Source organism: Gadus morhua, chromosome 6 (assembly GCF_902167405.1).
Source record: "Gadus morhua chromosome 6, gadMor3.0, whole genome shotgun sequence".
Classification (NCBI taxonomy): Eukaryota; Metazoa; Chordata; class Actinopteri; order Gadiformes; family Gadidae; genus Gadus; species Gadus morhua.
Window position 1 is genome coordinate 5,220,050 of NC_044053.1, and position 13,733 is coordinate 5,233,782.

Genomic DNA, 13,733 nt, shown 5'->3' on the forward strand with positions numbered 1-13,733 from the left:
GCTCTGGACAGGCCAACCTCCTCCAGCTTCCGAGGACAAGGCTCCGAATTATGGGCGACCGCGCCTTCTGCTCAGCTGCACCCAGTCTGTGGAATGCTCTCCCTGACCATCTAAGGGCCCCACAGACTGGATTCTTTTAAAAAAGGCCTAAAAACCCATCTTTTTAGAAAATGTGCTATTTTTATTTATTTTTTGTTGCATTTTTCTCTTTTTTTAATGTGCATTGTAGTACTTTGAGATCATTTAATTTATATAAAAGTGCGTTATAAATAAAATGTATTATTAATGTGTCTCAGCTGTTCCTAGTTGCGTGTCTTGTGTTTGTTACTTAAGCCCTTGTCTATCCTTTGTTCCTGGTGCTGTCATTGTGGTTTGTTGGTCCTGCGTGTTCTCTGTGGTTACCTGTGTTCCCTTGCCCCTTGCATTAGCCTTTTGGCGGAAATAAAGTGCCGTTCTCCCTAAACCGTCTGCATCTGGGTACTACCTGCCTGCCTGCCTGCACCCACAACCTAACAGACTTATTTGTCTTGTAGATCCCTTAGCTGTGTTGAAGCCTTGCTTGCATACATGTCCACTTACCCCATCAGTAGGCCTATAGCTTGGAATCGCGCGCAGATTTTGTAAAAATATTTTATCCTTTTTAACCTGTTAAGATTCTACTTTTAAAATATTATCCTTTTAACATGGGAGTCGCGTACCTAAATCAATTTTCAACCGTTTATCTTCGTTCAAACCATTTAGCAAATCTACACACTTGTATCTGCAATAATATCCAATTTCGATATCATTTCAACTTTATTCAGAATCAGTTTTAGTTTCATACCGGCTTCGTTTTCAGTTGGTTCATTGATTTACGTTGACGCTGGAGCGTGAGGACGTGCCAGATTGGGCGGTTTTTCCCCACTCTATTGAGCTACTTTTAATCACGCAGCGGCTCGCTATTCCCTTAAACACACAAACACAGTGCAGGGCAATACATTTGACGTTTCAGATTTTTCAGTTCAATTGATTTTACATTTCCTCATTTTTAGCAATGCTTTACGCTTTTCATTCAGCTGTCACTTTATTTGTTTACAACCATTTACTTTCTCTTAAATGGTGTGCATGTTTACATTGTTTACTCCATTTAGACATTTGTTCAAATCCCTTCACTTGATTTAAGCCATTTGACGTTACTCTATCTTAATCTATGTAGCTTTATTAAAAAAATAATTTCAACCTCACTTTGTACTACAGCACTCACCGCATTTTCTGCAGGAAATGCATTTTTCTAGTTTAACTTGGCCTCTCCAGCCAATCCTAAACTCTCCACGACCGTCACTCCCACTCACCTTTGTTACCTATGTAACTACTTACTACTCGCAATGCAAACATTTCCCTGAATCTTGTTCAGCCACTCACTGAATGTATCCGTGGTAGTTTGATACCTGTACTTAATCATGATCATACTCAAATGTTAAAATCAAATATTTTGCTGGCAGACGTGTCCTAAAAGTAAGTTTCTCTTCACCTGTGACATCCGGATGGTCTCACAACCCTAGGGTAGTGATGCCACAGCATCAAGCACAGGACAAGTCAAATGTTATACGTTCTTCAGTCTTTTAGATCACTTCCCAATAATTTAGTGAATCAAGTGAATTACCACACAAGAAAGTTTTCCATAACTAACTACTGGCCAAGAGTAGTCAAGCACTGCACTGCACCGCAATCGTATTGGTTTAAGTTTTATTGAGTAAGATTCAGTTGATTTAGGAGATAATTAAATAAGTTGCTCATTGATGCTACCAGACATAAAGAAAGCACAGAACAAATACCACCGGATGGACCCGAATTAACTTCACATTCACAGCTAACACCTTACTGTACACGGTTCGAACAACGACCCATCTCTTAAAAAAAACCTCAAGTGAATTTGGAACAATTTATTCAAGAACATTTAGAACCATGAGTCATAAAAAGTTTTTTTTTCACACGAGCTACACAACATAATTTAAAAAGCTTCAGTCAACGTTCGGTCAAATGATAAACTTCACATCAGGTCACGGTGCTGGAGGTTGTTTTAAAAACTGTTGGCCAAATACGACGTCTTCCTTACGGACCGGCGTTTACCCCGGTGTGGGCGAGCCAACATACAGTGTACGCTAGACGATCGCTATGCTAGTCCTGGTTCTTTAGTCGATGGGAGAACGCCACCACTTCCGTGCCCCTCCCGCCGATACTTTAGTAACTCGCTTTAGCTGCCTTGAGATAACGTTTGGGATTGAAATTAAAAGATTCAAAAATCCACAATGTAGGAAAATATCTGTATTAATCAGCAGTTAAAAAAACAAGATTAGACAAGTTCGTATAACGTTACTTTTACAGGTAATGGACGGCATCCTTTAAAAATGACATTCAAAAATAAAAAATAAATTGGATATGAACATGAAAACCCCCCGCCCCCCACCCCCTCAACATCAAGTGCCCTAAAGACAACCCATAAAACATTTTTAATATAAAACTTGGTAAAAAATACTTGAATCTGTACAGTCACCAAGTACACACATGGAGGAAAACTTCAACCTTGGGCCTATTTGGCGTCTCCTGCTGCCTCCACCTTTGGTGCCTGTGAATGAGATGAACCAGAGTTAGGGCTACCCACCAGACACCCAGAACACTGTCCTGGGATACACTCATCATCCTCATTCATTCAGTCCAGTAAATGCACCCCATTAATAAAGTCACATGCTACACCCCTCACTTCATCGTCATAATTAAGTCCTGTAATCACCTGAATTGCATCATCAGTAAAACAAAGTCCTATACACAACCTTCCTGCCCAAACCTACTCATTGAGTCGTCTACCACCCTTAAACATTGGTTAGTACACGTGTATCCATGTGTATGTACACACCTCGGTCTTGGCGTCTCCGTTCTCAGCGGGGGCGGCAGCCTTCTTTCCCTTGGCTACCTTCTGCAAAACAAGTCCCTCAATTAACACCAATAACATGCAGACATCTTTATTTATACTAATAAACAGACCCTGAGCAACCATATCACAATTTGTGATTATGTATTTAATATCAGGATGTTAATGTTAGTGTATAAGGGACCGAAGTCAAATTCCTCGTTTGTTCGCAAACCTGGCCAATAAAGCTGAATCTGAATAATGAATATAGAGTATAATGATTAAATATAGCATTAAATAACTGATAATATTGAGATATGTCTATAATAACGTCATCAGTGATAACAGAATATGTATTTCGTAACAAATCGAAAACCGAATAGGTATCTAATCAGTCAATCAATCAATTCTTACTTTTGGTGCAGCCTTCTTGGCTACTTTAGCGGCTGGGTTGGCTGAGTCTGGCTTCTAGAAAGGAAAACAACATAACAGATGTGAGTTTTACTACAGAAATACACATTCACTAAGTAACACAAACTTTGCATACTTTTAAGAAATGAAAATTCAATAATGAACAGGAAAGGTCTGCCTTACATCTGCCAAACGCGAAGACCTCCGGGCTGGCTGTAGAGGGAAACAATATCTTATTCGAACCATTCTGTAATTCTGCATACTTCAATCACTACACACATTGATGTTTGTAATATTATTCCACATCACAATGCTAATGGAATCACAATGCAAATTACTACATACCGCAGCGGCAGTTTTGGCGTCATTCTGAAAAAGATAAAAAAATTAAAAATGTATTAGATTCACAAGAAATCAAACTGGTATTTTTCAATCTATCAGGGATGGTCTGAATAACTTCAGTCGGTAACAGTTACAAACAAACTAGCGCTTAGTGACGACAACATTGTAGTTTTACAGATAAATAACGTTAACGTTATTTATAAACATGATAACCATGAAACGAGTTGTTACAAAGGTATTTTGATTAAGGTAAATATAAAAGTTCAGTGGAATAAAGTTAAAATAACTATGTAAAACTAAGTAATATAGATAATTATTAAGGCGCGTAAAGTGCACAGCGAAGACAAGTCTGTTGTCTCGAGCCTCACAAAGGGCTTCCCGCGCACATTCAAATTCAAACATACCTCGCGCCGTCACCATGACATCGCTTTGGCGCGCAGACACTCTTTGTTGTGCTGTAGCCGACAGCTGCTCGCGAGATAACATTACAGAGCCCAGCTAAAGGCATGGACCAACTATACATGATTTAACTATACCGAGCTTGTATTCGACCGGGAAAGAACCCACCTATAAAACCCGAGATGTTCTATAATTGAGAGTCAAAATAAGCTCCAAGAGACCGTCTCTGCCCCGTTTGCGATAATAACGTGTCGGTGTTATAGCGTGTTTATAACGTAACTACGGCACCACGAAGAGTCTCGTCGTAGCAAACTTAAGCTGTGATTGACCAAAAACAAAGTTTTACTGCACATTTTCCCTGCGCGCCTTTTTGATTATGAAAATATAATAATATGTCACCACGCGTTATCCAAAGTCCGTGGTATACACCGCATACGCTTACCGCTTCCCCAGCCCCCGCCGATTGTAAATACAACTATTAAGGTCAGTCGACCCTCCCCCCATATCTACCAAGTTTAAAGGAAGCGCTTCTTCCAAGTTGATGAAGTGAAGCGTAACGTTGTGAATCAAACATCGGAATATGTTGATTTAAAATGTGGTGTTTTTCTAAATCATCGAGGAAATAACGTCGGCCGACTTATATTATTATTGCGCGGGCAGGCTCATCATATGACGACCAAAGGCGCTGTCAATGCAACCAAATAGAGCGCCAATATTTTGCATCGTGCGAATACGAACATCGGGAACTTGGATTTTAAGATTATTAATTATACGGCAATAGTGTGCAGATAAAATGCTACTTTGACTTGGATTTAGACCGTGTGTTCGATGCCTAATGAGGATCTCCACTGTTTGACCGCCATGTCAGCTCTTCTCTGGTCTGCACCCTAACCTAACCCTAAACCCCTGTAAACAAAACAACGGAATTTATCGAAAATGTTTTTATCTTACCTTTCTTTTGGGCATGATTGGTTTTGTTGGTGGGCAGATTCAGCGGTAAAAAAAATATAAATTAAGTGTAAGACTGCGTCGTCCTGGGAGATTTGACCACTATACCTCGGGAGTGTACGGTGGCGAGTGTAAATTCGACGCGACGTTTTAATAGTTTATACATCGGAATATAAGAACGCAACCGGTTCCAACTGGTTCAGTATTTTGAAGTCACTCATTGGATGTCAATAAATCACGTGGTTTCGGGCACCACCCATTCCTTAAAGAGACAGCGTCCCCAAAAGTTCCCCCAAACTCTCCAAGACTCGCCAGATGAAGTCATGGAGTCATTCCGTCATTTGTTAGACCTCCTCAGAATGTCACTCTTTAAGAATAGTTTTAGAATATTTACTTATATACTGTACTTACCAATGGTTGTTATACAAGGTTAGGACTTGATTTTGTTGTAATATAATTCTATGGTCATTATAGAACATACAAAAAATTGCTTCATGAGTGGAGCAAACCCACATTTGCTATCGTTTTTAGTTTTAAAACCAAACTTCCTTCATGTTCTTCCACGATCTAAATACAATAAACCCCTCAAATTATTGAAAACAAAAGTACTGCTGCAAGGAATTCAGAAAACATAAAATGAATCAGGCCGCTTTTTACTAACATTAATATACATATAATCACAACATTAGCATCACTATCATTAAAGTTGGTCAAAATATAGTTCTGTAAACTGTCAACACAACAGCATAAAGAATGGCACGTTGTGCTTTCAGACCAAGCTCATTCTTATGGCTGGTGGCCTTAGTAACGTATTCCAAACATTTATATCTTTCTGCTCTGTCCCACGTGTCGAACACAACAGATTTATGAGCTACACCTTGACCAGTTTTGGACATTGAAACATTTTATCTACAAACATAAATACCCCTCTTACAGCCCCATAGGGGTCAAATTGCCCTCCTTCCGTCCTCGTAGAAATCACAGATAAAAAAAAAAGAATCAACTTCGGCCCAGACTGTCTGACTGTCAGACCTCTCTTCCGGTTGCCATGGCAGCACAGAGGGGAAGAGGAAGTGGAGGGCGGGGGGGGGGTGTTGGTTAGCACCGTGCTACTCTATGCTACGGTGGCTTGACTGGCGAGCTGGGTGAGAAAAGAGTCTCTCTTGTTCCGCAGCGCTTCCAGGAAGTCCTTCACCCTGGCCTCCCGCCGCAAGCCGTACTCCGCGACCGCCTCCTGCCTCCGAGGGCCGTCGGCCGGCTTGCCGTTGCCATGGTGATGCAGGAGCTCGGCGACACAGGCGTGGTCCGCCTCCAGCTGCTGCCGGCGCTGCTCGTCCTGGTGGAGCTCGCGGGCTTTCTGCAAATCCCACAGAGGAACAGGATGCAGAGCCCAGGGTGTAGAGTTTGTTTCACCGCGATGGAGGCGTGGTTACACTGGTACTGGCCGATGGTGTAGTGGTGTTCAGGGTAATGTGGTTGTGGCTAGAGCGCTGTTACGGTGTAGTCGTGGTACCCCGGTGGAGGCATGGTTAAACTGGAACTGGACGATGGTGTGGTAGTGTTCAGGATAATTTAGTAGGGTGGTGTTAGGGTGTAGTCGTGGTACCGGGTTTGGTGGCGTGGTTACACTGGTTCTCGGTGTTGATGTGGTGTAGTAGGTGGTTGTCGTGTATAGGATGATATGACGGGTGTTGTTAGGGTGTAGTTGTGTTACCATGATGGAGGCGTGGTTACACTGGTACTGGATGACGGCGTCACAGAGGTTCCAGAAGGAATACTCGGGCCAGAGGACCGACTGGAACACCAAGCAGGAGTGGGACGTCTGGTGAGACACACACAGTTATAATAAATCACACACACTTGTATATGTAATACAAGCTGTAATAGAGGAGCTAAGCTAAGGGAAGAAAGTATGGGAAATAAATGCTCCAACAGGCTACTTGCTAAAACAAGCTTACTGTTGGTAAAAGAGACCCAACCGGTTGGTCACGCCGTTAGAACGTTAGATAATATAAACCAGATTATATCACAGCATTGTTAAATACTTGATCCTGATTCTACGTTGTCACAGATATAACTGGTTGAGAGATTTTTGATTTTCTTCTTTTTTGACCGTTGTTTTCAATGTTGACTGATTTGAAAATGTTAAAAGGCAGCGAAGACCCGTTACGGACAAATAACGCACACCCTTGGAACGTTCCGATCGGGATCAAGCATTTAACAATGTTGCAATACCATTTTCAAATACATTTTCTACAAATGTTTTTACAAATACAAAAATACAGTCAAACATCACGACGACTAGATGGTTTCTTGACAACGCAAAAAATATATATGCAAAAAAAAGAATATTACAATTTCAGCTAATCAAGTAGATGAAATATGAACAATGTTGGTAACCGTTTTATTTGCAGAAAAAACACTGTGTCCCGTTATTGTAAAATAATCTTTGGTGGTGGTGACATTATTTTCAAATAGGTGGTTTATCCCTTACTTAAATCAACAGCTCTCTCAACCTACTGAATAAAGTTCAACATCAGATCAGAGCCAGTGTTGACATAAAGCATTAAATAAATAGGTAGTGAATAATACATTTTGTGGCTCTACACAGCTCTTTCTGTTTCTGGCCAAGACAACACATTGACTGTTGACGATTTAAGAACCAAGGGTGTGTATTTTTATTAGTATAAGCAGTATCTCAAAGAACTCTGATCTGGTCAAGTTCAGAAGACTGAGCAGACTTCAATATGAATTATTAGTATCCAACTTAATTTATTCATATATATATTATCTCAAACAAATACTTGATGGCATGCTGCTCAAACAATTAATATTTCTCAAAATATATTTTAAATTTTTAAATGTTTTTGTTTTACTAAATCTGAATTGTTGATGTGTTATTAAGTCTTCCAGCACTGAGGCAAGATATAAAAACACTCTGATTGATTCTCAGATCGACTCTCCCGTCGAACCCAAGTCAGTAAACATTCACAGCAACACGGACAGGAAATGCAACCCCCTAGCTTCCGCTCCGTACCTGCCAGAGGAGGAAGTCACTGAGGCGCACCTCCCCGGAGGTTCTGATGAGGAGGTCAGGGTTCGGGGAGTTACTGCTGTACAGACACTCGCTGAGAAGGGCCTCGGACACGTCGCTACACCGCGCAGGGAGAAGAAGAGTTAGCCGTCACGGTGATCAAATAACACTTCATTCATAGAGTGGGGGACATGAGGGAAAGAGCATCATGCTGGTCACATGTACATGAACATATAATTATACGGCAAAGCATCTTACAATACCGTCAGTGTGTTCTTAGCACGGTGGGCCCACAGTGTGAATCGAACCCCTAAACCTGGCGGTGTTAATGTCTTGCTCTACAAGTTGAACTAGACAGGGACAAAACTCTTAACCCTGGCGTGGTAAACACTTTGATATACCACTGGAGGTTGAATCCCAAACCCTGGCAGAGTTAGGGCGCGCTCACACTAAGCCATCCATGCCGTGCCCAAGTCCGTTTCACACCCGTACCGTGCTCAAGTCTAGATCGTTTGGCTAGTGTGAGCACGCCGATCTTACTCAAGCACAGTTCAAGTCCGTGGCCTGAGCACACTTCTGAGAGGTGTGCTCAGGCCACAGTACAGATGCTAATGAGCCGACATGCGCACACGCATGGCTACGCAACCTGCGCTGGATGACGTATAGTCCATGCAACCCTTCTTTCCCACTGAACAATAAACATGATGGCAAGAATCCCCCCTTTGTCATGGCGCAGGTTTTCTTGGTTCACTGGAGAAGGCGGGGCTGCGCATGGAGTCTAGACCTCTTTAGAATAATTTGCATACTTCCAAATGTTTATTTATTTATTTTTATGATTGAAGACACTTGCATGCAAGAATAAGTTCACGTCTGAGTGTAGGCTACAAACGCGATTAACTATTTACAAGTGCAAAAACGCCAACATATTCTTTATTTTGCTGACCACTGGTTTTTTATCCCGACAAAAGCCTTGTAAGGACAGTTCCTCTGCTTCTCTCTCGTAGATCGCACCATCTTTCAACGTCTTTGTTTTTTAATGCGACTGCATCACCTTCTCTCACATGATCAGCAGCTCGCGGATTTGACTTTCTCTCCAGTTATAACTGCTCATGTTCATATCGCTGCGTTGTCTCTGTGGAGACAGCACAGCAACACCTCAACCCAAGCCCCCCCCCCCGGAACCGCGGAGCCGTCGCATTTACAACAGAATATGACCCAATAAACCGCCGATGTGTGCAGGGTCCGGGAGGGTAAATAGGGATTCTAGCTAAAGCTAGTAATTTACCTCGGGGAGGGTTAAAGCGCGGGCCGTGCCGCGGAAAAGGCGTCCAAATAAGCAACAAAAAGTCAGTAAAGTGTCAATTGTGTTCTCTGTGTTGTTCTACTAAGAAGCGGACACTTGGTGATGACGTATAACGACGTGATGACGTATGTACAAGAGGCAACCGTACTCCGGCCCAGTTGAGATTGCCTAATGTGAGCAGAGGCCAGCGCACAGCGGGGTGGGGGCAATCGTACTTGAGCACGGTACAGGTGTGAAACGGACTTTGGCACGTACAGATGGCCCAGTGTGACTGCGCCCTCAATGCTTAGCTGTCCCAGTGCGAATCAAAACACGAACCCTGACAGTGTTATGCCTTGCTCTATTAGTTGAGCTAGTTCAGACCTAATGTATTCACATGATCATAAGAAGGTCCATCCCGTTTCCTTTATTTACAGCGTATACGTGTACATAAAGACATTCCAGCCAGCTAGTTCCAGTCAGTGTAGGTTCTGGTGTGATTCCCGTCGGCCTTCCTTCATTCTTTCATCTCTGGTTTATGGTCCGCAATAAAGCAAAAGATGTGTGTGTGTGTGTGTGTGTGTGTGCGTGTATGTCTGAATGCTTGTTTGAATATGCATGAAACGGGTAGTCCACCATTTTAGTTCTAGTGCGAGTTGTAGTATCATATGGTCTTCAAGACAGCATTGAACTAACTAACTGAAATAACCAGCTCCGAAATGGTCTCGGAATGGTTGTGAGAGTGGTGCATGCGAGTTGGGAACGGTTTCCCAGCTGTCATGCAAAGTTGCGTTCGTGGCCTTGAATGCGGTATCATTTTAGTTTACCTGGCTTTGATGAGCCCTTGCTCCACCCCCCATGCCATCTCTCTCACCGCGTTGGCCATCTCATGTCTCGAAGTGTAGGCAAAACACACGTTCAGAAAACATCTGAAAAAACACAAAACATTCATTTACGACATGAGATCATAAACACTTCTTTATATTGACGAAACATTATTTCACCAAGATTAACTTATTTACTCATTGTATTTGACAGTTACTAAGATAGTGTATGTCTGTAGCTACTTGTAGTACTAAAAGTTTGGTTGTGTCTGGTAGCGGGTGAATGGCTGCCGGTTTGATCCTCAGCCCCTCTGAGATATGTTGTGTATAGTAGTTAGAGTGCTAAACTACAAATTGTGTAGTTCTCTTTGGAAGGGTGTGTCTTGACCGTCAACATGCTAATTTAGGATTAGCATACCTGTTGTGCATGTTTGTGAGCATTAGCATACTCTGATAGGACTAAAGGGCTGATTATGGTCCCACGTTCACGTAACGACCATGCCGACGCTTCGACGCAGTCGGGAACGCGGAAGTGGACCAATCACGGCCCTTGCTGCTACGTCGCCTCGACGGAATGTTCCAACTTTTGGGAGGCGCTCGTCAGGCTCTCGTGTTGGACGCAAGGAGGGTCCGCCAGAACGCGAGGGGTCCGTAACCCCCTCGCGTCGCGTGAAGGCGGGACCATAATCGGCCCCTTTACGTACCGGTTGTGTTCTCTGGTCGCGACCACGGCCTTCGCAATGAGCTGCTGGAGGTCGAGCGGCAATAGGGTGAGGTCACCGAGGACACGGATGCACACGCCGTGCTTCTCCAGCTTATCCCTACAGTCTCACACACACACACACACACACACACACACACACACACACACACACACACACACACACACACACACACACACACACACACACACACACACACACACACACACACACACACACACACACACACACTTGTTACATCTTTTTATTCGACTACTCTCCGTTACTTTCTGCTGCAGCACCCACATTTTTCGTCTGGGATTAATAAAGTACCATTATATCTTAAACTGCTGACTATAAGATATTACTTGATTATTGAAGACGGAAAATTATTTAACTGTATACAAAAAAGGATATACAGATATACAAAGGACACAATTATACAGAAAAGATACCTAGATGCAATGTTAATTTAAATGCAAACATTACTTGACATGTTCATACTGGGTGCAAGAGAAGGGTTGGTCAACTTGAGAGGGTTTATTGACCTTAAAGCGTCCCAAACACAGGGCAACATTGTCTAAAACTAATTGATAAGAAGTCCATGCCATCATTATGTGATTTCCTCTCCTAAATCTCCTTGAAGGAAGGATCCTTCTTCTGTGTTGCTTCTCAATGTTTTGGCCCTCTGGGTTTGGGGATTTTTTGTCCCAGAGGGCTTTAGATTAGGAACATATGTAGGAACATAGTTGTATAATATGGGTCTCGGAATTCCTTTTGAATTGTGATTAAGGGCTACACCAATAAAGTTAATATACTGATTGAATAACATAATTGATGATATAACATCTGAGACACATCCCTGTCCTCATGTGAGCCAAGCGTGACATTACCATGAAAACCACAACTGAAAGACACGAAACAGCTAATTTCTCGTTTCCCCTTATATCAGAGTGCCCTTCTGTGCATTCAGTAATACACGGTATGTACTTGGTTCCAACACGATTCCTCTTCTGGTTCAAGGAACAGATGAATCATGGGAGGACTAGAGAAGGGGAATGTGTGTGTGTGTGTGTGTGTGTGTGTGTGTGTGTGTGTGTGTGTGTGTGTGTGTGTGTGTGTGTGTGTGTGTGTGTGTGTGGGGTACTGACCGCTCATCAAGCAGTCTGAGGAACTTGAGTTTGGCGAGCTCCATCAGTCCGTCCACCTCCTCGCGCGAGCGGTTGAAGTTCTCAATGCTGAAGGCATAAACCGTCACCTCCGGGATGTCCAGCTGGAGACACCAGCGCAGCGTCTACACCGGAACAGAGACAGGAGTAGGGGTGAGACAGTCAGTACAGAGACAGGAGGCGGGGTGAGACAGTCAATACAGAGACAGGAGGCGGGGTTAGACAGTCAGTACAGAGACAGGAGTAGGGGTGAGACAGTCAGTACAGAGACAGGAGTAGGGGTGAGACAGTCAGTACAGAGACAGGAGTAGGGGTGAGACAGTCAGTACAGAGACAGGAGGCGGGGTTAGACAGTCAGTACAGAGACAGGAGTAGGGGTGAGACAGTCAGTACAGAGACAGGATTGGGGTTAAACAGTCAGTACAGAGACAGGAGTACGGGTTAGATAGACAATACACAGATGGGTAGGGGTAGACCGACAAAACAGAGATGGGAGCAGGGGTTAGACAGTCAGACACTACAGAGACATGTAGGGGTTGGAGAGGGTCTGCTTCACCTCTGCTAGTTTGTTGAATCCCTGGGAGTGTCCCTCCTGCCTATCAACGTGTTTCTTGCGAGCAAAGCGTCGGTTCCCATCCATGATGAAGGCGACATGTTTAGGAACAGGACCGGCCTGGGGGGGGGGGGGGGGGGTGGGGGGTTATTTGTCTGACGCCAATACTGGTCAGCCCCATGACAAGCTGCTATTGTCAGACTATGAAACATATAATTGCTTAAAGTAGAGAAATTATTAAAAGGGTATTTTTATATTCAAAATTTACATTTTCCAGGTAAGAAGTTGGGATTTAAAATCTCCTTTAAAAAGGTTGTCCTCGCCAAAAAGGCAGCTAGCACAGGGTCACATACACAAGAACGTACAACATTATAGTGCAAACGTAGAAAAGTGACCAGAACATTACTAATATTAAATCCAGGAGTAGTAAAGTACAGGGTACAACTGACTGCTCAACAATAGCCAACTGGATCCGTGTGATTCTGTATGGTTAGGATAGTATTTCATAAAGAATATCTTCTTACCTTCAGGACGTTTGCCGAGAGACGCTCAATAAGGTTTAATTCTCCTTCTCTTATCCACGACATCTTCAACCATTAAACGCTGTGAAAGATATCCACCAAAGGTAAGAGAATACAGCCATTGCCCAGAGCACATTGACTGTGCTGAATGCCTAGGTCCTCCCATGTCAAAATAAATACATAGTAAATCCACATAAAGTAAAAGCTATACCTTTAAAAAACAGAGGCTGATTTCAAGATCTGAAGCAAAACATTGGTAATTTTCATTCAAACCCTGCAGTTGTGCACTTGTCACATGTCAATTGTAAATGTATGATCACAAGACATTTAGATAAATCATTGCATAAAAAACACACCAACCTACACAACGTCTCCAAGCAATGCTCCGATACATACAGCAAAACGCTGATGCAACCCATTCGTTTACTGCTATTGAAATATCTCCAATACTTTAAAACACAATTAAATCGCTAATACTTTAAACCCATTTCATATCTTCCAACTCACAGCTTTTACGCTGACGTCCTCTTCCTCATGCGAGGCAGTGACGCTGGCATATGTGCGGGGACGACTTCCGGTGAACGTTTTGGCAGATCTCCGTGTCATGCGGATAGGTTGTATTGGGGCGGCCACGTTACCGTAATAACCATGTTCCGAACTCT

The 13,733-nt window shown here is 43.0% G+C and overlaps 2 protein-coding genes across 4 annotated transcripts; both read right to left on the minus strand.

Moving 5' to 3' along the window:
- Positions 1 to 1,711: 1,711 nt before the first annotated feature.
- hmgn2 (high mobility group nucleosomal binding domain 2) lies at positions 1,712 to 3,559 on the minus strand. The gene is made up of 4 exons (XM_030358247.1): positions 3,482 to 3,559; positions 3,302 to 3,355; positions 2,894 to 2,953; positions 1,712 to 2,605 (listed from the first exon to the last, which is right to left on the minus strand). The coding sequence occupies exons 1-4, from the start codon at positions 3,557 to 3,559 to the stop codon at positions 2,570 to 2,572; spliced, it is 228 nt and encodes a 75-aa protein (XP_030214107.1). The 3' UTR covers positions 1,712 to 2,569.
- Positions 3,560 to 5,619: 2,060 nt separating this feature from the next.
- Positions 5,620 to 13,664, minus strand: dhdds (dehydrodolichyl diphosphate synthase). Of its 3 annotated transcripts, none has more exons than XM_030358243.1 (9): positions 13,579 to 13,664; positions 13,075 to 13,153; positions 12,554 to 12,670; positions 11,980 to 12,122; positions 10,832 to 10,948; positions 10,131 to 10,232; positions 8,025 to 8,139; positions 6,702 to 6,809; positions 5,620 to 6,344 (listed from the first exon to the last, which is right to left on the minus strand). In XM_030358243.1, exons 2-9 carry the CDS (start codon positions 13,135 to 13,137, stop codon positions 6,102 to 6,104), a joined length of 1,008 nt encoding a protein of 335 aa, XP_030214103.1. In that variant the 5' UTR covers positions 13,138 to 13,153; positions 13,579 to 13,664; the 3' UTR covers positions 5,620 to 6,101. The 3 variants fall into 3 exon arrangements, with proteins under 3 accessions (XP_030214103.1, XP_030214102.1, XP_030214100.1); XM_030358242.1 differs by having other exon boundaries at positions 13,436 to 13,629; XM_030358240.1 differs by having other exon boundaries at positions 13,432 to 13,629.
- Positions 13,665 to 13,733: the final 69 nt, after the last annotated feature.